At 43.3% G+C, this 27,484-nt stretch overlaps 2 protein-coding genes across 2 annotated transcripts in view; one reads left to right on the top strand and one right to left on the bottom strand.

Annotated features, from left to right (window-relative positions):
• Positions 1-11,236: 11,236 nt before the first annotated feature.
• serhl (serine hydrolase like) lies at positions 11,237-21,407 on the bottom strand. The gene is made up of 13 exons (XM_076288259.1): positions 21,233-21,407; positions 20,751-20,842; positions 19,981-20,124; positions 19,370-19,483; positions 18,921-18,962; positions 18,065-18,084; positions 17,575-17,649; positions 16,951-17,063; positions 15,685-15,764; positions 15,520-15,554; positions 15,172-15,248; positions 14,224-14,299; positions 11,237-13,613 (listed from the first exon to the last, which is right to left on the bottom strand). Exons 2-13 carry the CDS (start codon positions 20,806-20,808, stop codon positions 13,488-13,490), a joined length of 960 nt encoding a protein of 319 aa, XP_076144374.1. The 5' UTR covers positions 20,809-20,842; positions 21,233-21,407; the 3' UTR covers positions 11,237-13,487.
• A 919-nt stretch (positions 21,408-22,326) lies between these two features.
• actr2a (actin related protein 2a) overlaps positions 22,327-27,484 on the top strand; it is a 15,416-nt gene continuing 10,258 nt past the window's right edge. The window contains exons 1-2 of the mRNA XM_076288260.1: positions 22,327-22,475; positions 23,797-23,907. Coding sequence (XP_076144375.1) covers positions 22,428-22,475; positions 23,797-23,907 — 159 coding nt within the window. The 5' untranslated portion in view covers positions 22,327-22,427. The remainder of the gene's footprint in view (positions 22,476-23,796; positions 23,908-27,484) is intronic.

Genomic DNA, 27,484 nt, shown 5'->3' on the forward strand with positions numbered 1-27,484 from the left:
TTCATCAGCATGTATGCATCCAGAATGAATAGTCACTACTAGTTTTAAGCAAAGCAGTAAAAAAATGTTTTAATTGAACATCAACTCAATCAACGAAGCATTAAAATCAGGTCTTAGTAAAAGTAAAGGTTCAACACTCACGCTTGGCCACAAGGTCCTGCAGATTGAACGCCCCCTTCCTGCCGCCTTTGTCCTCCAACAGTGCGTCCTCGAGCGCTGCCTTCAGCTCGCACTTGGTCAGAAACTGTCCCTCAGCAGGACCAGCGACCAGCGCCGCGACCATCGCCACCGCCAGCAGCCCCAGCATCTCACCCAACGCCAACGCTTCCGTCACTTAAACGCCTTGTCCGTTGATCTGCAGGTAGAGGGGAAAAGTCGCTGTGTGTGAGGAACTGGGGCAGACTGACGGTGCTTTATACACAGTTGAGAGGCAGGGAGGGCATTATGGAGAGGCAAGGAGGGGGCATTTTTTCTTTGTTTTTGTATTCTTCTATTGTGCAGTTTTGTTGTTCAGGTTTTGTTAACACATTCCCATTGGTGTTTGGTAACAACTTAGTATTTGATTTCAGGTATGTGGTTTCCCCAGGATTAAGAACAGCCTCCCAATGTCCAAAAGGATTTTTGTTTAAAAAGAAAGATCTCAGATATACACAGGACAGGTGGTACAGTTTTTCTTACTAGATGCACTTGATGAAATACTCCAAACTCTATTGGATTAACTGAGTTGAACAAATAAGAACAGTCATCAGATATTAGTAAAACTACTAGATATTGTCAAACAATCCGGTGCAACCAGGCCAGGACAGATATTTCAGAGAGAAGGAGAGATGCCGGTGCAGCTCAGATGTCTTCTTAATTTTCAATTTATTTAGTACAAGGTGCAGAACATACGACTAACCGTATGTACCGTTAGTCGTATGTTCTGCACCTTGTACTAAATAAATTGAAAATTAAGAAGACATCTGAGCTGCACCGGCGTCTCTCCTTCTCTCAGTCATCAGATATTGTTTGCATTATTATGAAACTCTGAAGTGATGTGAAATTTCTTTGCAAAATGTTTTCAGATACCACCTCTGCGTTGTTACAGAATTTGCAAGCATGGATCAAAGAGACTAAAGGCACCTTTTGATGACTGACACTGTGAGAACAACAAAGGTTGACAAGTCCAGGTGTGTACTGTAGGTCTGTCAATGACAACTGACAAGTAGCTGTACTTGAATGTACAAATTTGTGTAGTCTAGGTGCTTATTTTAGGTCTTAAAGGTCAATGACAGGTGCATGTTGGGAGGGAAGAATATAATTCATGCTGTGGTATGCTTGTTCGCCTTTTTACAAATACTACGCAAACTTTCAAGAAATGGCACAGACATCGCAAAAATTAGGGTTGAACGTGCATTGTTTGAAGGAATGTTTAACTTTTGTTGCATGTCTGAAATGTTTTGTAAGCGTTATTTTGGCCAGACTGCTTTTGTTTAAGACTGTGTGTTAATTGTTTTGAAAATGTGATGTTAGAGTTGACAGAAGCATGAAAGCAAATGAAGAAAAACTGTAAATTCATTGTGCCAAGGCTGTACAACATGACACAGGTAAGGGATAATGTATAGAACGCCGGTCATTATGGGGAAAATAAGTCCCGACAGGGCGAACCGGACCCCGACGCGCCATCGGCATTCGCGGAATTTGCGTTTGTGGGTCGCAGGGTGAACCCTCGGTTGTAACAAGTGGAGAGCTCGCCGGGATCAATGGTTTGTTCCTTGTAGTGTATTGTGGTAAGTAGTTCGGTTACGAAGTGTGTTTTGTACAGCCGTGTTCGTTGTAAGGCTTTGTAAACATTTGTTAGCGATTTCATACTGTGGCATTATTTGTGTGGCTTTACAAAAGCAACGTAGGCATTTTGTTTGCTTTCGCTCTGCAGTTTGTGAAGTGTTGGTGGTAACCAACAGATTTGTTTTGCTCTTGTGAAATTGTTCTGTTATAAGGTCCTCGTTTAGAGGTGCCTGTTTGGAGTAGGCCTAATTATTTTGTTTGCCAAGTCTGATACACTGTCAAACTTCTATGTTTAAATGGTAGGCATTGTAGCGCCATCTCGTGCGTCTCGTGCGTGATTGATATTATTGTGTTTGCCTGCATTATACGTTTGAGATACCTAAAGTCCTTTTTTTTGTTCAGTCAATGGCATACTGGGACATTCTGTGCATTGACGAGTGTTAATATATTCTGTGTGGAGCAACTTTGGCAACTAGGTAGTTGCATTTGGTTTGGCCTGACATTTTGACTACTTTTGAATTAACTTTTGATAACGTCTTGCTGAGGAGTTTATGGCAGAGGAGGTAACTCGATGTCGGCTCATAAAGCTCACTAAGCCACAGATAGTGCAGCTGTTTGATTTCATGGAGATTGAGCATACAGAGGACATGAAGAAAATCAGGCTTGTGGATAAATTAGCTTTGCAGCTTGGGCTAACAGATGAGCGCACTAGAGAAATACGCAGAGAGAAAGACAGGCTGTATGAAGAAGAACAGCGTGAGAAAAGAGAGCGGGATTTACAACTTGAACTGCAGGTAGCTAGCACAAAGCTGGAACAGACAAAGAGAGAGAGCCAAGATAATCAGCGTCAGCGGGATCATGAGGGCCGCTTTGATATCGGTAGGTGTTTGAAGATCATGCCACGGTTTTGTGCAGAATCTCCAGAGATTTTTTTCGAGACATTTGAGCGCATTGCAACTGAGAGGTCTTGGCCTCATGCGGAATGGGTGACGTTGGTTAGAAGAGAATTGGGGTGGTTAAAAAAGCTGTACTCAGGGCTTATGAACGGGTTCCTGAAGCTTATCGGCTGGAATTCCGTACCTTAAAGTTAAAGTCTGAGCAGACATATGTCGATCTCGCTAGGCAGCAGGATCTGGCGTTCGACAAGTGGCTGCGGGCTTGTGAGGTTCACACGTTTCAGGACCTGAGACAATTGCTTCTTTTAGAGCAGTTTAAATCGAGTGTGCCTCTTCATATAGAGGTGCATTTCAATGAACAGCAAGTGACTGAGCCGAGAAAGGCTGCTGAAATTGTTGACAATTATGTCTTGGTTCACCAAGATCCTTGGAAAGGTAGGTCGTCAGGAATGGTGAGGAAACAGGGATTCGAGAGTAAGAAGGAGGTGGATCAGCCGAGTCAGATCAGAGCTGGTGCTAGCAGTAGGCCAGTCCCTAGTTCCAAGCCTTTTCGTCAATCCACCCAGTCAGGTGAGATCATTTGTCACTACTTTAAGAAACCTGGTCACATTAAGTCTCGTTGCCGGTTGCTGGAAAAGAGGGGCCATTATGATGTTCAACGGCCTGTAGCTTGTGTGATGGCTGAGAACGATAAAATTCATGTCTCTGATGAACCGCCATCCCCAGTGAATACACCCATAGGAGTAACATCTGAGGTCTATAAAGGCTTTGTCTCTCAGGGTTCAGTTGCGCCCTCGGAAGTAGAACCTGAGGTACCAGTGAGTGTGTTACGGGACACAGGGGCAGCTCAGTCCCTTTTGTTAGCTGGGCTAATGTCTTGGACAGATAAAACTTCCCTGAAAGCCTCTGTCCTGCTTAAAGGTCTGGGAGGTGAGTATGGTGCTGTCCCTTTACACAGAGTGTTTTTGAAATCTAATCTAGTCACTGGCTATGTTACCGTGGGTGTGGTACAGTCCCTATGGTGTTGGTTTGCTCTTAGGTAATGACTTGGCTGGCAGCCAAGTGTGTCTGACTCCTGTAATAAGTTTGGAGCCTTGTGAGTCGCCAGAGACTTTAGCCCTGGAAAGAGAGTGTCCTGGGTTTTTCCCAGCTTGTGTTGTTACCCGCTCTCAGGCGAAGAAAACACTGAGTAAAACACATGCAGAATTGGAGCCAGTAGCTTTGTTTGATACATTCCTTGCGGCATTGGATGGTCTGCCTGATGCTCAGCAGTATAGCCGGGAAGCGCTTATTGCTGGTCAGGAGGACCCTGTGTTAGCATCAATAAGAGAGAGTGCTGTTAGCTCTGAAGAAAGCGGAGATATGGCTGAGGGGTTTTATATATACGGGACGATGTGTTGATGCAAAAGTGGAGGCCTTCTGATCGACCAGCCAATGAGGTCTGGAGTGCGGTATAGCAGGTGGTGCTGCCCTGAAACGCCTTTGGCTGGCCATTTGGGCATTCGGAAAACCCAGGCAAAAATCCTCCGACATTTTTTCTGGCCTCGGTTACATCAAGATGTGGTGGCTGTGTGCAGGTCTTGTCATTCGTGTCAAATGGTGGGGAAGCCCAATCAGAAAATTCTTGACAAACCCAATGTGTTGTATTTATTATATATGAGAGAATACCATACCATAGCCATACCATAGCCTATAGGCCTACTCATAATAAATGAGCAATCCACATCCCAATTACACAGGCCACACATTATGCTGTTACTGACTGCTGACAATTGTATAGGCAATGTTGTAGAAGTTCATACTTCACAAGAGCTAGATGGACGTTTAGGCCTATTTTGTAAGAGGTAGTGTGGATCATAAAAGGGCCTCTCCGGACATTTTTAAAAATTCTGGCTGTTAAATAGCCTACACAATTTTAGCGCAGTTTGGGAGGGACAGAAACAGAGCAGGGCCCGTCTTGGTAGCTTCTTTCTGACGTGAACACTGGCTACCGGCAACTGAATAATTATGTTATCACTTCACTGACACTATGGAGACATATTTCACGTCAACAATAGAGATGAAAACTAGCTTTCGGTTAACGGAGATGTAGATCATCTGCCTAATTCATTTCTTTGCGCAACAGGCCACATTCTACGTTCATTTCAGCGAGATGAGTGAAATAAATGTTTTTTTAAGCTGCCATCGTCATAGGCTACTATTTGCTACGATATTCACCTGTTAGAAATAGAACACGTTGCTATTTCCTTTTTTTCGTGCAGTGGATTAGGTTATCAAATCGCTCGTTTGAACAGTAACAGTAATCCAGTTCATTCATGGTTTTAAATATAGTTGTTTCTGGCCTACCCACTAGAGGTTCAGTTTGTCAGTTTCACTTGCGCAGACACGTAGGCCTACATTGACACTACACTCTACTAGGCAATTTAATGTTATGCTTCTATATTTTATGACACCAAAATTAAGAAGTATGCTATATCTTGATCGGGAAAACTTTTAGTTTATTTTTCTTTCATCCGATAATAGCCTGCTGCAAATTAACAGACAGAAGCACGGCAGGGCACCCCGAATGAAAATGAATGAATGAAACCTCACTTCTCGCGTCAGTCAGGGAAAACACTGTTCACCAAGTCACGATGATCAGCTATCCAGCAGCAGTGTGTGTTGTTTAGCCTAGGCTGAGTGTAATCTTAGGTAATGTTATGTCATGTATGAGAACTAATATTGCCTGGCAATATTAGGCATTTTGGTGTTAAAGGCATTTTGGTGTTAAAGTTAACGTTAGTTTAGTTTGCTTTGCATGTGAACATGGTGTGACTTGCGATGTACGACACGAAGTAGTAGCCTAACATTCCCTTGAACTAAAAATAGTATTACGAATAATTTAGATATTAAAATCATATAGCAAATTATAGCCTAATGACATACTACAATTATAGCCTTATGATATATTACAAAAAAAAGTCGAGTCCTCGACGAGTCATCGCGAGTGCGAATGCACGAGTCCGAGTCCAAGTTCGAGTCATTCAGGGCTCAAGTCCAAGTCAAGTCACGAGTCTCTAAATTTAGCTAATGACTCGGACTCGAGCTCGAGTCTCGGACTCGAGTACTACAACACTGGTGTGACCTAGGGATTGAGCAGATTCGTCAGCTTACCATCCTCAGTCTCAGGGGGCGATTGAGCGGTACCATCAAACTCTGAAGACTGCGATTAAGACATACTCTGTTCAACACCCTGGGGATTGGGATGTAGCTCTCCCTTTCCTGTTGTTTGCACTCCGAAATGCGGTGAATGAGTCTACCGGGTTTACTCCCTTTGAATTGGTCTTCGGTCATGAGGTCAGAGGTCCATTGAAAATGATCAAAGAGCGGCTAGTGAAGCAGTCTAGTGAGGGGACTGTTTTGCAGTACGTAGCTATGTTCCGAGGCCGGCTATCGACCGCTTGTCAGGTAGCTCAGGAACATCTTAAGGGAGCTCAAGATCGCATGAAGATGCATTACGACAAAAAGGCTGTCGAGCGAATTTTTAAACCTGGGGACAGAGCACTGATACTTCTTCCCATGAGGGGAGACAGTTTGAGCACTCGGATTGGATTAGGATTGGAGTGGTCCAGCCTAGTCATAGCGAGTGGAGTTCACCTGTGGTATTGGTCCCGAAAGCAGATGGTACAACACGGTTTTGCATTGATTACCGGAAGGTTAATCAGGTCACAAAGGCAGATGCGTTTCCCATCCCGCGTCTAGAAGACTGTATTGACCGTATTGGTAGGGCCAAGTACGTGTCCACATTAGATCTCTTGAAGGGCTACTGGCAAGTGCCTCTAACACCTCGAGCCCAACAGGTGTCAGCCTTTGTCACTCCTTTCGGCCTCTATCAGTGTCAAGTACTCCCATTTGGGATGAAAAATGCGCCAGCTTCCTTCCAGAGGGCAATGAATACGGTCACGGCAGGGCTGACCAATGTGGTCACTTATATCGATGACCTGGTGGCATTCAGTGAGTCATGGGTTGAGCACATGGGACATTTGAGAGAGCTGTTTGTGAGGTTGCAGCAGGCCCAGTTAGTAGTGAACTTGCCGAAGTGTGAGATCGGCAGGGGTCAGGTGACCTACTTGGGACATCAGGTGGGGCAGGGTTTGGTGCTTCCTAGACAGGCCAAGATCCAGGCCATCTTGGATCTTCCTGTCCCAAGGACTCGCAGAGAGCTTATAAGAGTGCTTGGGTTGTGTGGCTTTTATAGGAGGTTTGTCCCGAATTTTGCTGCAGTCACTGAGCCATTAACAAATCTGCTTCGCAAGGATGTGAAGTTCAGGTGGTCTGACACATGCCAGTTGGCATTTGACAGGGTTAAGGCTATTCTGTCTTGTAAGCCAGTGTTGAGGGCGCCCGACTTTGCCACCCCCTTTAAACTTGCAGTAGATGCGTGCGAGGTGGGAGTCGGTGCCGTTTTGCTGCAAGTAGATGATCAGGGTTTTGATAGACCGGTTGCATATTTCTCAAAGAAGCTCAATACGCAGTCAGGTTGAGGGATAACACAAACTGATGAATGGCTGCCTTAGGACCAGCTGACTGCTGGGCGTGGCAGGCGCAATGTTTTAAAAATTGATTACAGGTGGATACCTGGAGGAGCGCGAAAACGCCAGTCTCGCGCAGGAGTTTGAAAGTGTGCATGCTACTCGCCAATGCTGACTAGGATTGCCTGTTTCTCCGACGTCCCTTCGGACTATTGTGTTTTTTTTGTTTATCTTTATACAACGTTTTCGTCTGGCACCCAGACTTTACTAATTGAAACTTGAACTCCCAAAACCGAACAACCGCAAGAGAGCTGGCCGCTCTCGGGAAAGAGCAAGACCTGTGCTGGCCCGGTACGCACGCTTGCCTGGGAAGTCGGTAAGCTGGTTCTTCTTGCAGTCTTTAGTAGTTACATATCAACATCACCCACACCACTGATATAGACTCCCAACTCAAGTTACCACATACACGCAGGGCAAGTTGCACTGAGGGCTCAATTTAGCTAGCTATTGTTAAACCCCCTAGACTAACAAGCTATCTTGGTAAATTAGGTAGGCTGGCTTTTGGTTTTCGCGTTTGACTTTGGCATTCGCGGAATTTACGTTTGTGGGTCGCAGGGTGAACCCTCGGTTGTAACAGGGGGCCTTACAATAAAATAATTTATGTGTACATTTAGTGACCGTACACCAACAATGATTCCTGGGTCACTGAAAGACCGGGGTACACGAAACTTGGTGGGCATGTAACCCCACATGGATAGCATGGAACCATTGCTTTTCGTTTCCCCCGCTGGACTGGACCCCCGAAAGGAGGGTAGGGCAGACACAGTTTTCTGTGAATATCTTGAGAACCGTAATTTTTTGCATATGTTTGCCTCCAGGGGTCATGTAAACCCATTCCATATGCACACATGTGCATAAACAGATACACACACACACACACATATATTCGCAGTAATCCTACGTATGACACATACTCACACAGTAGACATATATACGCATGCATGCACATGCACACACATAGGCACATAAACAGGTGTTATACGGTAACTGGCTTTCATGTTAACTGGCTGACTGTTTACTTTGCCTCTGGAGTTAACGTAACCGCCCCCTTCTCTTGCAGGTGTGTTCAGCTGATGATTTAGCCTCCGATACCTGGCCGCAGATTCGTCTGTTTAACTGAAGTTCAAATAGACATGTTTGTGATGCTGCACTTTGTTGTTTAATAAAGCTTTACAACACGATGTGTTGGCGTTGGAAGTGTCAGGTTGTCTGTAGTAGGCTAGGCTACATGCGCTGGACCATGAATATGCCACCAAATAAATAAAACTAAATAAACTCCACGTGGGTCTCGAACCACTACTAAATTAAACTACTTGCATGATAACCTGACATTAACCTGCTTGCGCCACTAACGAGGATGACACATCTTAGTGAAATTGGCTATACTTATTTACTAGGCCTACAAGTAAAAGAGGTCACCTAGTATGTTATTGTGTTTGTAGCAGGTTAACACAGTGTATCATGGTAACTGGCTACTGTGTTATCTTGCTGCATTGCCCAAGCCATTTAGACCTTCAAAGTATAGCCTAGGCTTAATGGTTTGTACGTTTCACTGACTGCTGGTCAGGCTGCCAGCGGCCACCTAGTCTATCTTCAGCCTAAATTGAGGAAGCATTGCTTGACTAAAAATGTATACATTTAAAAAACTGTGAATGGCGAGGATTGAACCCATAGGCTAGACTAAAAAGAGCCTAATCAACGCATCAACCAGTTGCGCCACATACATCTTACCACTTGATGAGAAACTAGATGTACCGCAGAGCGGTACAAAATATGACCGCCGCCCAGTCCAGTACCTTTTTTCCACAAAAATAAATCACGCTGAAAGGCCTATATGATTATAACTGTCTCACTAAATTGCATTAGCCACACTCAATTCTCACTGGTATCTGCTAGACCAGTGTTTTTCAACCTTTTTTGTGCCACGGCACACTTTTGACACTTAAAATGTCCCACGGCACACTAACATCCTGTGTGAAGAAAAAAATAAACATACCATAGCCTAAAATTTCAAATAATACACAGAAATGGCCTTATTATGGCTTCTATGCAAGACCTGCTCAATAAAACAAGCACCCTGTTTCATTTGTAGGTGACTATATCTAATTTAATTGTTGTTATGAACTGGATATGTGATTCTGTGAATAGTGGATATGGGGCCCCGTTGTACAATGCCTGCATACCACAAATAGTGCAATCATACAATCAATGAGCACACATGTGGTTATACATTCTTTGATGCAACAGTTGAGTTGACCAGTGAGTGACATTTGGGTAATTTTCTGCGGCACACCTGATCTCTCACGGCACACTAGTGTGCCCCGGCACAGTGGTTGAAAAACACTGTGCTAGACAACAAGTACCAAATCATGATTAGTTCATAGATTTCACACGTAAAATTCATTTTATACAACCCCACCCCCATCTTGCCTGTTCATAATTCTGAGAAATTCTTGAATTGTGTGCATGTGTGCGTGTACACGTTTATGTTTATGTGTGTGTGGGTGTGTGTGTGTGTGTGTGTGTGTGTGCGTGCTTGTGTGTTTGCCTGCGTATGTGTGTTTGTGCATGTGCATGCATGCGTACATATGTCTACTGTGTGAGTATGTGTCATACGTATGATTACTGTGAATGCATGTGTGTGCGTGTGTATCTGTTTATGCACATGTGTGCACATGGAAAGGGTTAACATGACCCCTGGAGGCAAACATACGGAAAAAATTGGTCATCCTAGGCCCTACGGTTCTCAAGATATTCACAGAAAACTGTGTCTGCCCTACCCTCCTTTCGGGGGGTCCAGTACAGCGGGGGGGCTACAGATCAAAACGAAAAACGACGGTTCCATGCTATCCATGTGGGGTTACATGCCCACCAAGTTTCGTGTACCCCGGTCTTTCAGTGTCCCGGGAATCATTGACAGAAATTTGGGCATGCGAAAAAAAAAAAAAAAAAAAAGAAAAAAAAAAAAATCTGACTAAACCTATATGACCGCCGCTTCGCTGCGCGGCGGTCATAATTACATGAATTTATTTTACCGTAGAACGTTGGGAAATCCCATTCAAGTCAATGGAGTGTTCTACTAGCATTGTGAAGAGCCGTATAATAAGATGCAGTAAACCAACTCTGTGGATTATTTAATGGAATGGTGAAGCAGGCATTGTGTTGACTTCTTTTATGAGCGATGTAACAAAACTCTCATGTTGACTGGACGAACTTTATGATGTGCTCATAGTTCTGGCAACACGACACAATTCACAGCATTCATTTGGCTTTGGGTGTTGGCATTTCTGAGGGAAAAACCAGCACATCATCTGATAATAAAACTCCTGTTCTTTATGTTCAAGACTAGTTTGGGTGTGTTCATTCATTCTCACACTAAGCTACTTTTGTATTTTATTTTTTATTGCATGATATACAGTGTCCTCCATATCTATTGGCTGGTAAAGTTGACTAAAAACATCTTTTGTCCATTTATGTTAATCCCACATTGAAAGCAATGAGGACAAATCCAACCTTGAAGGGAAACAAACTTATCTTAAAACTCTTAAAACTCCTGTGCATGGAGGTAAAACCAGTTTTGTTTCTTACAGTCACTACTTCCTTTGGCTTGAAGTAGTCTTTGTATTTTTAGTATTAAAGCACTTTGGATAAAAGCGTCTTGTAAGTACCTTAACTAACTACATCTTTTACCCATATCTTTTAAGGAAGAACCTGTATTTATTTGCGATACATTATTCATTCACAAAGAAAATTGGTGTCATTAAACGTTGGATTTTTCCTCATTTTTTTAAATTAAGGCATTAAGATCAATTTCCAAAAGATGAATTTGTATTCCTCTTTTTAGTCAACCTTAGCATGGGTGTGTAAACTTAAACTGTATCTTACTGTATGTGACAAATATGTGTGAGTGTGTGTGTCTGTGTCTGTGTGTGCGTGTCTGTGCGTGAGTGTGTGTCTGTGTGCGTGTGTAATCTCATCAGTAGTAAAGACTGTTGAAAGTGATCGACTTGATGGCAAAGTTTTATTGATATGTGGTGTGAGCCACAGGAAAAAGGCACGGTTGGTATGGCAGACTGGCATGCACACATACAGATATGCTATGACATGAAACATCAAACAGCCCCCAACAACACCTGAAAACTGTATTGACATACAAAATATCTTAACAATGTTAAAACAAAAACTGAAATATGTTAATGTTACAGTACACAGAAAAGTTTTGCAGTTTTTACAGTTTGAGAAACATCAATGAATGGAATTGACTTTCTCAAGGCTGTATTGTAGTTTTTGTTAATACAAAACAATACACACACAAAAAAAATCACAATGCTCGATACTGATACGATACTACGGCGAAATCCTAAGATATCTGGAAAAGAAAGGAGTCATACCTCCAAGTTTTTGAGTCATTTGTGTTGAATTCGGTGCACTTTTGTAGTGTGCAGGTCAATTTTGGGTTCTAAACTTCCTACATAATTATTATTTTTTATAGTCAGTAAAATAGTAGGACTACTTTGTGTGATTAAGTTCTTTACATTATAGTTAATTTACATTGTGTTGTGTTTTGGCAATAAAGTAGCTTTAAATATCCAAACTAGGCTACATCAAGGTCAGTGTTGAAATTACTGCATGCAAATCACTGAATGCTATGCAGATGGGCCTAATCTTTAGGCCATCTGATGCAGGGATGGATTACTGCACGGGCCTACCGGGCCCAGGGGCCCAAGGGGTCAGGGGGCCCTGAAGCCCAAGCCTTTGCATGGAATCATTGCCTCAATATCAACAAATCAGGATGTAGGCTAGGAGTCTGATTGAATTTAGTATAGGCCAATTGCACCAGAATACAGGAAATTACAGCAAACCCCCCCCTCCCACATATTTGACAATTAGTGGGGGGCCCTTAATCGTCAGATAGGCCTACACCATTAGGCTACCTGTTGCAATATATCTGTGTGCATTCCCTACATTACGTCTATTTCTTTGATAACATGATTTGCTACCACGTAACAATAAGCCGCTATTATTATTAGGACTCAACACGCTTTGGTGGTAGGCTATTATATGCTGTGGGCTTTAATTAGCGCATTTCGGGTAGCCTACATCTGGTCAATAATTATCATCTGGTCAAATTGCAGTCTACATGAAATAGATTGTTTACAAGTTATGGTAATGTTATTCTGGCATGAACATTGCGCTTTCATCACGTTAGCACCCTATGATTTCAGCTCGTTATGTCTCGTCAAAATTCATTGATGAAGGAAGGTTCACTTTATCCCAGAGAACCATACTCGTTTCACTTAGGCTAGACTAAAACAGAAGAAAAGAACTTGGCACTAACCATGTAGTCGTGTTTTCTATAGCATAGGATATTCGTTAACCTGTCGTTCTTTGAACTCTTTAAAAATTATGGGATATGTCTGCGAGGTTTAGCCAAGTTCCATGCGTAGCCTAGGCTACTGCTTTTAAATTACTTTGAAACATATTTTACAAACGGGCCTCTGTGTACCTGATGGCTTGCCTTCACTATTTGCGATTTATCCGAAATAGTTCCAGATTTCACTTCACCTTTTGTATGTTGACGTTGGCTGCGCACTCACTCACTCAGAGCTGCCTGCTTGACACGCCCACTTGCCTAGATGCATACAAGGAGCAGTGAGAGCAGCAGTTCACACAGACACAGAACGTTATTATTTTAATAAAGTATCGATTCTAAAAACGTGATCCCTTTTTAGTATCGATACACCATGCAACACTAGTCTGAAATAAAGAAGCTAAATCCAAACAATGTATTAAAAGTTAAGAAGCCTTCTCGTTGCCCCTTTAGAAGTACATCATTGTGAGCTATTTTGTTTAAATGACAAATAAATACATTTCAACTTTGATCAGTAGTGCACTGGAGTAAACGGAAAGTTTCCAGGCTCACGTGTACATTAATCTGTGTACAGTATGTGTGTGTATGTTTGTCAGTGCTTGATTACAGGTCAGCATGACATGTCTAATGCTGCATTTGTTCGTAGGTATAATATGGTGGCGGTGTGTGTATGTGTGTGTGTGTGTGTGTGTGTGTGTGTGAGAGAGAGAGTGTGAGTGTGTGTGTGTGTGTGAGAGAGAGTGTGTGTGTGTATGAGAGCGTGTGTGTGTGAGAGAGAGAGAGAGAGAGAGAGAGAGAGAGAGAGAGAGAGAGCGAGAGAGAGAAAGAGTATGTGTGTGAGTGTGTGTGTGTGTGTGTGTGTGAGTGTGTGTGATATGAGTGTTATAACTTGGCAGTGCTGTCAGTAGCAGACAGCAGGAAGTCAGTGATGATGGGCGCCACGACCTCCGGCTGGTTCATGTGAACGTGATGATCCCCTGGAACTGTCATAACCTTCATGTTCTTACTCTGCAGCAGAGAACAACAGAGAGAGAGAGAGAGAGAGAGAAGAGAGCAAGAGAGAGAAAAGAGAGAGAGAAGAGAGAGGTCATAACTAGGTTACAACTAGCTTACAGGGTTATATCTTGTAAGTATGTTCCATATGCCATAGTTTGAGTGAGAAGGTGAGTGTGCACTCGCATCTATGTGGTAGAAAGTGGATGATCCTAAATAATTGAGCAGGGTACAACTGAGAGACATTCACTTTCTCTTGAATATGAGATTACACATACACACACACACACACACATTCTCCTCTAGGCCATTTTTCAGTGAGAATGTGGGACTTACAGCTGTAGGGTGTGTGGCTGACTAGAGGGTTTACGTTGGTATGTGTGGTTGAGTGTGCTTGTCTAGTAAGTTTACATGAAAGTGTGTGTGTGTGTGTGTGTGTGTGTGGTTGTGCACGCGTATGCGTGCATCTGTTCGTGAGTATGTGTGTGTGTGTCTGTTCGAGTGTGTGTGTGTGTGTATGTGTGTGTGTGCGCATACGTATGTGTACAACTATTCGAGTGAGTATATGTGTGTCTGTTCAAGTGTGTGCATGTTCAAGTGTGTGTTTGTATGTGTATGTACTCACGTTCTGGTAGCCGTTCATGAGGGACTCCGAGCAGCCCTCAGGCAGAGGAAAGAGTTTATTCAGACCAGCTTCAGCCCTGCGGAATAGAGAGGGAGAGAGAATAGAGAGAGAGAGGGAGGGAAAGGGTGAGAGGGTGGGAGAGAGAGGGAGGGAGGGAGAGAGAGAGTGAGAGAGAGGGAAAATAGAGAATATAATAATAATATAATAATAATAATAATAATAATAATAATAATAATATGATATATTTCAATGCCATACCAGTGATATCAATACCATACCAGTGATATATATCAATACCATAATAATAATTGACAGGACACAGTGCAAAGGGTTTTTAATACTGTATGACTGTAAAGGGTTGTCCCTGAAGAAAAAGAGAAACTGTGTGTTTCAGAAGAGGCAGAGAGAAATGACAGGGCACTTTTTTAAACTAAACCACCAAGAGCCCACAGACACTAAAAATGACGATCAAAGGAAGACAGAAATAGAAGAAAAGAAAGAAGAAAAAGAAGACTGAGTGAGTGAAAGAAGAGAGGGAGTGAGTGAAAGAAGAGAAGGAGTGAGTGAAAGAAGAGAGGGAGTGAGTGAAAGAAGAGAGGGAGTGAGTGAAAGAAGAGAGGGAGTGAGTGAAAGAAGAGAGGGAGTGAGTGAAAGAAGAGAAGGAGTGAGTGAAAGAGAGAGGGAGTGAGTGAAAGAAGAGAGGGAGTGAGTGAAAGAAGAGAAGGAGTGAGTGAAAGAAGAGAGGGAGTGAGTGACAGAGAGAGGAAGACAAGAACAGAAAAAGAGAAAGGAAGTGACAGAGAGACCCAACGAGACAAGAGGAGGAGACAGTTTGGAGAGAAACAGATTGTTTAGGAATACAAGAGAGTAAAAAGAGATGGAGAAAGAGAAAGACAGAGAAAAGAGAGAGAGAAAAAAAGATTGACAAAAATAGAGATGTCCTCTCACAGTAAGACCAGGACACGGGCCTGGATCCTGGACTGCAGCTCTAAGCTCTGCTCCAGACTAATCCGGGTCACGTTTTTCTGAAACAAAGAAAACAAACAAACAAATAAATATGGGCAAAACAAAATGAAAATGTCACTTCCATGTCATTTGTGGATTTATGTTGGGCTACTTTCAAAATCACCACGTTTTCTAAATACACACTCCTGAGGAGGAGGGAAATCAAACCCTAGTCTTCGGCAGTCAATGTCAATACAATGTCACATTCAAGTAAGTTTAAGAGCATCATATAATATTTCTATGCAGACATTCTTTACATAACTGTCAATTTGCCAAAATAAAGAACCTCACCAGATTGATCCTCAAGTCCCTGGTAAACACAAACCCTAAGAGGGTCGAATGGGAGAAAGGGTACTGATGAGCAACAACCAGTAATCACCATGGCAACGACCACAACAAACAAGTAAGAATAGCAGGTGAGATATGGAGCAAGTCATATGGGAGAGATAAACGTACCGCCTTCAGCCTCTCTTAATCCCCTTTCTAGAAGATGCTGAGCTGACTGCTCTGTTAACTGGGGGTTGGCTGCCATTAACCTGAGAGCGAGAGAGAGGGAAAGAGAGAGAGAGAGAAAGAGATGGGGTCAAGGGGAAAGAAAATGAAAACAAAATCGTTTTAAAGAAAATGAGTGGGAGAATGAGACATCATCACCACAATCCATGCCAAAGAAGTAAACCTTTTGCTGAAATACTGAGCCTGAGCATCTAGGGAACACTCTAGCGGGCTCTACTAGAGGAGCAAGCACAGATCCGTATATACTGTATATATAGAGTTTGGCCAACTAGGGAATGGAATGGTCTGAGCTATCCCATTATACGATTGGGATGCCATGTTTCATACCAACATTCATCAGATCTCCATTAACATAATACAGTAAATAGTGGACAAAATATCATAAATTGATAAAAAAGATCATTAATTATTTAAAAAAATGCCCAACTGTTGCGCCAACTGTTGCGCCTATGGCTGCAGTGCAAGGCGGGAAATGTTGCAAACTGGAAAGCAAATAATTCCTCCCTATTGTGAGAGTTAACTTCAATGTCATTTTCTCTCTTCAACTTATATTAAGAAAATTTCCATAGGAAAAATATAGTAATACTATCATTAATGTATACCATGCTGTCAAAAAGTTCTAATATTACTTCAGAAATGAAGTTAGCCAAGCTTTATCGTCAGCTTTTCCTCTAGCATTTCATGTATCTAAAAGCTTAGAAACTACATTGTGATCTTGCCATAGTCATAACTTGAATTTAAGTTTGTCTAATTTCAGTTGTCCTCTGTAACTCAGATGAAATATACTGTGAAAACCACTTTGCCTTGGTAACCACTACGTTATTTTATAGTTGCGGGAGACTGAAGAGGAAAAAAAGTAAACACTGCTCCGAGACTGATTAGGCGACGTGGTCACGCACTACAATGAGCATTTTACAGGCCCATTTAAAGAGAAACTATGCAGTTCTGGCCATTTCTTTGCTGTTTTCTCAGCAAAGTGAGTGAGTGGGTGAGTGAGTGAGTGAGTGAGTGAGTGAGTGATCACCTCTGCATGGCCTTCTGGTGGGTGTAGTGAGTGAGTGAGTGAGTGAGCACCTCTGCATGGCCTTCTGGTGGGTGTAGATCTGTGTGTGTGTGTGTGTGTGTGTGTGTGTGTGTGTGTGTGTGTGTGTGTGTGTGTGTGTGTGTGTGTGTGTGTGTGAGTGAGTGAGTGATTGAGAGTGTGAGCACCTTTGCATGGCCTGCTGGTGGGTGTAGATCTTCTCCTTCTTCCCCTCGCTGTCCCTCTTCTCCACCTGCATCATCTCCTCCATCCCCTGCTTCAGGATGCCCGGCAGCTCCTTCTGTGGGTCAGGAAGGGAGGATGACAAGAGGAGGGAGGGATGGGAGGAGAGAGAGAGAGAGAGATAGAGAGAGGATGACAAGAGGAGGGAGGGATGGGAGGAGAGAGAGAGAGAGAGAGAGAGAGAGAGAGAGAGAGAGAGAGAGGATGATAAGAGGAGGGAGAGATGGGAGGAGGAAAGCACATTGGATGAATGAAGTAGTTTTTGCTATTTGTGTTTGTAGTACTGACACAAACATTAGAGACAGAAGCATTTGGGTGGTAAAATCACATTTCAAGTGCTAAATCGCTAAATCACCACAGAGGGTGGGGTGGAGCGGATGGTTCTGGGATGCTTTTCTGAGCAGAGAGAAAGAGAGAGAGAGAAAGAGAGGATGACAAGAAGAAGATAGGAGGAAAGCCAATTGAATGAATGAAGTGTTTTTGCTATTTTTTTGTACCTAGCACTCTCATTGTGTGTGTGAGTGTGTGTGAGTGTGTGTGTGTGTGTGTGTGTGTGTGTGTGTGCGTACCGTGTTAGTGGGGTAGAATCCATAGGAGTCCAGCAGCACCAGGGCCTCCACCATATCAGGGAACACTGCGCTGAACTGCACATAACACAAACAAACAAACAAACAAACAAACAAACACAAGAGTATAAGAACAGAGGTGAACTGCCAACAGACAACAACACACAACAACAAACACAAGAGTATAAGAACAGGCTGAACTGCCAACAGACAACAACACACAACAACAAACACAAGAGTGTCATGACAACCTGAGAACAAAACGGAGAGCCCAGACAAAACAACTACCATATGATGTTCAACACCGGCTTAACCGTTCACAGACAACATAATAATGAAATAACCACACTGATTCAGACACCTCCAACTGAAGTCAACATGCCCCCCCCCAAATTGTCACTCTCAATCAGTACGATGTCTCACATCTGACATCGATAATGAGATGATGATGAGAGATAAAGGAGCTTTAATAGCTCTGATATTCCATGCTTACCATTCCTGACACATTGCCACCTGTAAGAGCAAACAGAGACACTTGGTTTACTGCACTGGGATCATATTGTTAGTATGTTGATTCTTAAAATACATCCAGTTTTCTTGTAAAATAATAAATCAAATAAAATTTGCATCTGGTTTTACATTTGCACACCCACATGGAATATGGGGATCAATCAATCAATCAATCAATCAATCAATCACACGAGGGGCTATACACAGCAAACATACACTAAGGACCTCTAAGCTGACGTCAATACTGTAGTAAATGTACACTAAGAATATCTAAGCTGCAGCAATACTGTAGCCACGGTGGGACTTCAGCCCCTCAACTTTCACCTACTGGTCATCACAAGCTTGACATAGAGGTGAGGCCGGTGACCTTCAACCTCACCTCAGGCGTTTATGAACACACATGCCCCGTGCACTCAGGGTCACGTAAGCAATGCAGTGTTAACGGTGCAATACGGAACAAAACAAACATTTCTAGGCAATATTGTAATTCTAAAGGCTTAATTATTAAGATCTGGAGCTGCCTCCTCTGCATGATTTTGTAGAGTGAAACATATTATATGATATTTGTACACACACACACACACACACACACACACACACACACAATATGATATGAATATATAAGAATATGCATGGTGGGTAGGTACACAGCACTGAAGAAGACAACCATAGATCAGTGTGCACTTTGCATGAAGGCAAACTCTTCATGACTTAAAACTGTTAAAACCTTTAAAAAAAAAAGACTCCTCCATTTTTCCATCACGAGATAAGACCACTATTTAACACCTCCGCTCAGCGTAGAGGAGTACGATCGGCAGATACTCTGGGCCGACACTCACCCATGCTGTGGCCCAGTATGGAGAAGCGTTTCCACTGCAGAGCTGGGGAGACATGGACCACACATTAGACAAAACCGGCTTATTTTTGTGCCACACTCTAAACTCATTAGATGCAGAGGTGTAGTGGTAAAATAAGAGGTGGGCAAACTATGAATTCTGTGATCACGGTAAGGTGGACTGTGCCATGCGGTATCAGATTTTTTAAAAGGCATTCAGAACATGTTTGATGACGGTGGAGGTTATTGTCCAATGTTTATAACAATACATCCCTGTTTAGATGTATTGTTCATCAAGAACCTTGTCTAAACAAAGCCCTCCTATCAGGCACCACTTTTTTATTAAATGAAAGGGTGTTAGACCTTTCTCTGTGTGTGTGTGTGTGTGTGTGTGTGTGTGTGTGTTGGATGTGTATTAATAACTAACGCTATTGTAGTAGCAACTCTGCGCACCTTCGACCACTCTCCTGACGTCGGCCACATACGCGGGGAAGGTGTAGAAGACTCCGGGAGGCCTCGGGGAAGAGAGGCCGTGGCCTGCCATGTCCAGAGCCACACACCTCCACTCTTCAAAGGAGAGAGAGAGAGAGAGAGGGAGAGAGAGAGATGGAGAGAGAGAGAAGGGAGAGAGGGGGAGAGAGAGAGAGAGAGAGAGAGAGGGAGAGAGAGAGATGAAGGGAGAGAGAGAAGGGAGAGAGGGGGAGAGAGAGAGAGAGGGAGAGAGAGAGAGAGATGGAGGGAGAGAGAGAAGGGAGAGAGGGGGAGAGAGAGACAGAGAGAGAGAGGGAGAGAGAGAGAGAAGGGAGAGAGGGGGAGAGAGAGAGAGAGGGGGGGGGACGGAGGATAGAATGAGAGATAGACAGAGGCAAAGGGGAAAAGTGGGTGGAAATATCGGTTGATGAGTATAATGAAAGAAAGGCACCTGAGACAAGATCTGCTGTGCAACAGCATTTTACAGTCAGACTTAGTAGGATTCATTTAGGATGCTGAACAAACCAACAAACAAACACACACATACACACCACACACACAGACACACACACACACACACACACACAGTCTACCTTGCGGTAACAGTGGGATCAAGGTGTTGAAGGAACCAGAGTTGTCTGCCCAGCCGTGCAGGCATAAGACTGGACGGCCCTCCTCAGGACCCCAGACCTGCCCTCTCAGCTCTCCCCAAGGCACTGGTAACCGTAACTCTGTGGCTGTTAGTATAGAATATTTTAATAACTATATAACGACATAGTTATAACTATCACCTAAAGTTGATATATAATAAACTAGAGGAGGAGGATAACCTGTCAATGCTAGAGAACCATATCAGAGAGGGTTAAGCGGAGCTAGTAATCAAGGATCTTTGACCATATGCTATAGTCTACACTGAGTTCCTTCACAATTAGGCTATTCAAGGGTGTCCTTTACAATCTGATTTATAGTACCTTTTAATTGTGCAGAACCTGTGCAGAATGTGTGTAGGCTGCTATTTAATTCCTTTCTTTTCAAGGAGCTGGCCCAAGCTATTTTTGAACAAAGTAGGTAGTTAATCTTTCTTTTACCAGAACCTGGGCAAACACATAATCAGTTTCATGGGTTCTGTTGGGATGATCATGATAATTTGCCCTCTGATGATTAAAGTATGTGTCCTCCAGAACAAAACAAAAAAGATCCGATATCAATCGAACATTCGAACCACAATAATCATGAACACTGTCAGGACACCCTGTAAAAAACGTGCCCCGTGTAGGCTCGTTAGTTTCAGAAGTAGACTAGGCTACGGAACTCTGCGACTGAACAAATTCACCATTTTTGTTAAAGAATGACGTTATCTTACCGGCACGTTTCATTGTAGCTGTGGCAAGCTGTCTGGCACCGTTCAAAGTTTGAATCATTGTGAAACTGCTTGTCGGCTGCAGGGTTTACCTACTAATGTTGAGGGCAAAGAGGAAGTTAACGTCAGCTACTGTGGTAGCCTGGATAAACCCAGATGAATCTCTTAGCAAATTTGCTTAAAATTCAAATGTGCCTACAGGTTCGTCTGGGTTGACCCAGGCTACTACTACTACAAAAAGTGTTTGATTGGCATTACAACTTAAGTGACAAATAAAGGTATGCTCATACGAAATATATCCATGCATAGGCCTATATTTTAACACATGAAGAACGACGAGGGACTCTAAACCATTCGGAAACTTCACCAGCTCACAAGGTTGACACCAGTCAGTCAGTCAGTCAGGTCAGGTCAGGTCAGCTCACTCTGTAATAGCTACGTAGCTAAGTTAGCTAGCTCTTTGAGAAGTTAAGGTTACCAATTACCTTAATGTGACAGACGACAAGGATTTAAGTAGCGAACCACAAATTATTTGGAGAGCAAGATCTTTGTAAAACTGGCAGTAGGTTCGCAATTTGGAAAAAGTAAAGTTATACAATGGAATCTTCAGAGCTGTACAGGGATGCAGCAGCAGGCTTCGAAATTGACAGGAGAAGCACGTTCCCATGCTCCTTCCCCTTGCGCAACAAAATTGCGCAACTGTATTCAGCTCTGAAATGAACCACATGAAGGACAATTGACAAAAACATTATTGATAATCTAAAGAGGACGTTGACATTTTGAGAAAAATGAACTATATCTGTAATTCTGGCGATATAACAGTGAGTTATGTTGCCCATAACATCTCTACCTTGAGAACAGTCAGCACAGCTATGACTGTGCTGAACATGCTACAGCAAATTCTTCATACTTTGTCAAATTAAATGTCTTCAACCTCAGTGATACGGTTAAAAGAATATTACACGGATGAAAATGTGTATTCACACAGAGATGAGAAGAACACCTTGATTATTCATATACTTTTGACTGTCGTTGTGAATTTACTCTGTCTGTCAGTGATTTTAATATTTGTTTCGCATGTCAAAATAAAAGACCAAAAGACATCAACAAACTACTTTGATTAACCACACGAGGGCGCTCAAATACAACTAATGTCACCGTTTACTTGAACCTGAGCAATTTAAAATGCACTGGATTTTAACACAGTGCATGATAAATTAGGAGCACCCGTTTAGTCAAATTAAATAGATGTCTGATTCATCTTGGAACCAGTCTTAGGCCTAAACGCCTGATGTCTGACCAGAAACACATACAAATTCCTCAGCCTCACTAATTAAGGCCCCTTCATAGGCTACTGTCTATGAATCTAGTATTATCAGAGATTAGGCTAGAAAGGCTCTGTTGTTACTCCATCTGGAGCTAATGCAGTGTAAAGACGTTTAAATCTATAAAACGTCAACTGTCACCGTATTGCCATCTGACAAAAATACACAATCGTCCAAAATATTTTGGGTGGTAATTGGCACTGTTTAGTCCGACGCTTGCTGAATGATGAGGTCACATGCTAAACATTCCGGAAGAAGCTCGTTGTGCAGGAGCCGGGGATGTGTGATTTCCGCCTCGCTGAAGAAGAAAGTTGTGCAGGGCAAGACTGCAGGTTCCCGGAGAATCAGACAAGAAATGGACAGCCAGGGAAGGAAAGTGGTGGTTTGCGACAATGGTACCGGGGTAAGTTTGAAACCAGACCGTGCTCTAGCGTTCAATTCGGCGGTGTTCGTCCCTTGTTTTCCACCAATGTCTCTTTTCTTGCGGCAAAAAGAGATTCAGCCGAAACAGGAAGTAGGTTGCAATAGTAGCCTAGGCTACTAAAGAGCTAGACTGGATGGGTTAGGTTTCATCAAAGGAATGCAAATGCCAGGTTGTGAATGATACATGGGAGTGGTATATTGTGGTGGAGTCGAACAGTGAGGATACTTTTTCCATCGCATGAAGGTTGCATTCGCAACGTAATAGGCTATTCATGCTAGACTAGCCTGCTCTCACAGAAATTACATGACAGATGATAGATCTCCTTCGTCAAACCCGTTTTGACATAACGTTAGCTAACTGGAAGTACCCAGCTAGCCAATTGACAGGAGTGTAAATTCTCAAGCGTGAGATTGAAATGCCCATCACCTCTCCGCTGTAGTTATGACGAGTGCCCTCGTTTCAGTTTATCATGACTGAAAATTCAGTTTGGAATGGATAGTAGCCACATTAAGCTACCTCTACAGCTAGCTTGCTGGCTTACCAGAAGCATCAATGAAGTTGTTAGCTGTCGACTGTCGAGGCAGGCGAGCTCTGTCATTATTGCTAGGCAGCTACTTGCGAGGCGGCTATCTTTACAATGTAACAAGGAAGTTGCAGAGATGTAACCGTACAAGGCATCATTCGGAAGTCAGTCTCATTTCCACCACCACTTCTACACTGGCGCATATTTGCTAAACCGATACATCACATTTTGTGGAATCATCGTAGATAAAATAAAGCCAGGCATCTTTATGCTGTTCCCAGACCTTTTATTTGAGCGCTATTTGATGACTAGCCTACTTTGACCAAAACAAGTTGTAGCCTAGTGGTATCAAAGCACCTTTTTTCGGCATAGATAAACGCTCTTCTTGCAACTTGTCAGTTTCGTCTGTTCAAGTCTTTTCCCTGACAGTTTAGCTGACCAGAAAATAACTTCTGAAGCTTAGAGGAGACGTCTCAGACGGTAGTCATATCGATTGTCTGGTTTCTTTCTCGACTGCTCTCCCCCATTGCCTTCCTCTGGCGCCTCTGTCTTTGAGCAACTTCCTGCCTGAAGTGACTGGGCGTCCTTTGCATTCAAATTTCACCTGCAACTGCAACACACCGCTTAAATCAATTCATGCTTATTATCTAATGATGTGACACAGTGCTCAACAAATTAGGATTGAAACTCAAAATGGTGACTTAAGATAAACATCTCTCTCCTTCTCTCTCCGTCTCTCTCTCTCCCCTTCTCTCTCCGTCTCTCTCCCTCCTTCAGTTTGTGAAATGTGGCTATGCAGGCTCCAACTTCCCTGAACACATCTTCCCTGCGCTGGTGGGCCGGCCCATCATCCGGTCCACTGCCAAAGTGGGCAACATCGAGATCAAGGTAACCAACCAATCACACCCCTCTGTATTGCATTGTCACAGTCCTGTCAACCAATCACAACTCCCTTCAATAGCTAACTAGTCCTCTCCATTTGGCTACCGCAGCCTCATAAACCTGCCCAAGCAGATTCTCCATCATTCTCATGGCCGTTGTCCAACACTATCCCGTCAGCATCCACTTTATACTCATGATATCATGTCATTGGTCACAGATGTTATGGTAAAGCCACAGCAATTATTATGGGATAGTGTTGATGAAAGGATAATGGCTGCTGTTGGGCACTGGCATGCTTTGCTGATTTGTATCTAGTGGAATCGATCTCAAACGAAGTTGCGTGCACATATTGCTTCATCAAGAGGCCTTTGGAGAATAAAAAGGCCCCAACAGATTATATTTTTGGTGAATGTACTAGAATGTACTGTGTAAATCCACAAATACTTATGAGGACGTATATATGGATGTAAGTGCATTTCCTTATGGAAATAAAAACTCCTGAGTACCTGAGTACATACCTGAGTAGGCATATGCTCAGTAGCTAGCAGTTTGATGCAGTAACACTGATTTGCGCACTGCTGTTATCAGGGTGTGACTCTGTGCTTACACATTAACCAAGCCCTGAGTGTTCAAACACCATGACCCCGACTCTTATCACTGAAACGGGTGGGACCGGCGGGGCAGAGTGTGGCAATGGGTTCTGTTTAGCTTCCTGCTGTGTGTGGTCTGGGTTCTGTTTAGCTTCCTGCTGTGTGTGGACTGGGTTCTGTTGAGGTTCCTGCTGTGTGTGGACTGAGTTCTGTTTAGCTTCCTGCTGTGTGTGGTCTGGGTTCTGTTTAGCTTCCTGCTGTGTGTGGACTGGGTTCTGTTGAGGTTCCTGCTGTGTGTGGACTGAGTTCTGTTTAGCTTCCTGCTGTGTGTGGACTGGGTTCTGTTGAGGTTCCTGCTGTGTGTGGACTGAGTTCTGTTTAGCTTCCTGCTGTGTGTGGACTGGGTTCTGTTTAGCTTCCTGCTGTGTGTGGTCTGGGTTCTGTTTAGCTTCCTGCTGTGTGTGGACTGGGTTCTGTTGAGGTTCCTGCTGTGTGTGGACTGAGTTCTGTTTAGCTTCCTGCTGTGTGTGGACTGAGTTCTGTTGAGGTTCCTGCTGTGTGTGGACTGAGTTCTGTTTAGCTTCCTGCTGTGTGTGGACTGAGTTCTGTTTAGCTTCCTGCTGTGTGTGGACTGGGTTCTGTTGAGGTTCCTGCTGTGTGTGGACAGGGTTTTGTTTAGCTTCCTGCTGTGTGTGGACTGGGTTCTGTTGAGGTTCCTGCTGTGTGTGGACAGGGTTCTGTTTGTGGTCCTCAACATCTCACTTATGCTCACCCTCCTCTTCTTGAAACTGGTGTCATGTAACGACCCTTAGGTTCTTACCTTCTCTCTTACACACACTATATTAGCATCAATTCTTAACTCCCACTAGCCTAGAAATCTAGAATTACATTTGCTGCCAGGGCTAGTCCAGCAACTCTCCGTTGGCTTGTGAGCTCCAGAAATCGAAACTCAATCAGGCCAATGAAATCGTGTATAGAGTCGTTAGGTGGGCTTAACATAATGATTGATGGCAGAGTTGCAACGGTTTGGCTTGAATTCCCTGCTACTTGAAAACAAATAAGATGGATGTTGCTATTGGCGAACAGTGTGACACGAGTTAAGCTTTTGTTAAGTTGGCAAACGTTTGAACTATCCAACTAGCTCCACTGGTGGGAAACGCATGGGACTCATAGCGCTGCCGCTGTCCTATTGCGTGCAGAGGGAATTTGATAGACAACTGATTATCCCGCCCCTCGGACTGAGCACTGCGAACGGTGAGTGCCCAGACCCTACATTTTAATGTGGGTCTGACTCGTCAGGCTAAACTCCCACAGTCTCTGAGCATACAATTTCTTACTGTTTCACATACATCTCTCTCTCTCTCTCTCTCTCTCTCTCTCTCTCTCTCTCTCTCTCTCTCTCTCTCTCTCTCTCTCTCTCTCTCTCTCTCTCTCTCTCTCTCTCTCTCTCAGTCACAACTCTGTGGCATGGTAACCTACAACCCAAACTATCAACTTTCTTTTCATGCACTATATTTAACTCATTCCTCCCACAGAACATCTGTTAAAAGACACAGTTTGCACTACCAGAAACCTTGTACACGTTGCAAAGTGTCACAAGTTAAATCCAGGCGTAGGTTGCTTTTGGGAAAGAATGTGATCAACTCCTTGAAATATGCATTTTGATGATTAGCTGCGTGATCACTTGTTGCCCATCAGATAATAACTGAACAAACTTTACGAGTTAAGTGTGTCTAGACTCCTAGAGTGTTTTCAAACAATGCACAAGTCAACGCGGAGTCACTTGACACACTGTTCTTGACCAACTTCCTCTCTCGCTTTCATTTGTAATGTGATCAAAATAACTCGGTTGAAAACAGGAACAAAACACAAGTTATAGGAGTAAGACGCCGACATGCAAGAGGAGTGCATGAACTCCTTTGGTGGTGGTTAGTGAGGTTCCCCCTTCAATGTGAAGTGTTTTGGGTGCCTTGAAAAGCTCTACATAAATGCAGGTTGTTGTTGTTGTTGAAGAACTTCTATACTAGTCACAGGTTTACATATACAGGCTCATTGTCGCTGAAGAACTGAGATGATGCTAAGCTACCCCCCCCCCCCTCCCCCAACCGCTAGTCTCCTCCCTTGTCCATTAAACAGCCAACATAGCCACAGTGAATTACAACATGAACACAAAACATCTAATCTGTCCTCAACATGCAAATGACTTCCTTTATGGGAGTTGAGGTTGCTGCTCATGTTGTGATCATTTGTCAGATGTGTAGGGTGTAGCATAGCATTCTAACGTGATATAGCACAGATAGCCAGCTGTCTATTTCAGGTTATACTAGACCAGTGTTTCTCAAAGTGTGGTCTGGGGACCACTGAGAGCAATCCCAAGTGGTCCACGGGCAGACCTGGTAAATTATAATATAGATGAGTTGTTTGCAATATTGAACCAACCTCAACTTGTAAATCCAAACAGTTCTGCAACACTGCTTATGTAAGCTACGCCACTTTAAATGATATGAATCATCTGACACAATAAGCAAGGTGCAAAGACAATAAGTCAGGTGGTTCAGTGAGTAGGCCTATTGTGTAACATAATATATTGTGGTTCAGTGAGTAGTCCTATTGTGCAATATACTGTTGGTCTACTGTTTACTGTTTCTTTTTTTATTATTGGCTAAGTGGTCCTTGGTCTGAAAAAGTTTGAGAAACATTGTACTAGATAGAGGTGTTGTTGGAGTAGTTGTTGAGCTTGAAAATACCTAGACTCCCAGGCTGCAGTCATCTGTCAAAAAAACAGGGATGCTAGCTGGAGGAAAACTGTGTTGACTCATTAGAGAGTGCAGTGACACACTGTTAGGTTGGGCAGTGGCCTGTATAGGATGCCATGGATATTGACCAGTGCCATTCAGAGTGCTATTGTCTGTCGGCGCCGTGCCAAACAAGCTCCACAGGCCCGTCAGGTTTAACAGTTATTTAACTCCTTGGAGTTGGAGTTGGATCTTCAA

Source organism: Alosa pseudoharengus, unplaced genomic scaffold (assembly GCF_046254945.1).
Source record: "Alosa pseudoharengus isolate Yale_2024_CS ecotype anadromous, Long Island Sound unplaced genomic scaffold, YU_APseudo_1.1 YU_APseudo_1.1_scf_1, whole genome shotgun sequence".
NCBI lineage: Eukaryota > Metazoa > Chordata > Actinopteri > Clupeiformes > Clupeidae > Alosa > Alosa pseudoharengus.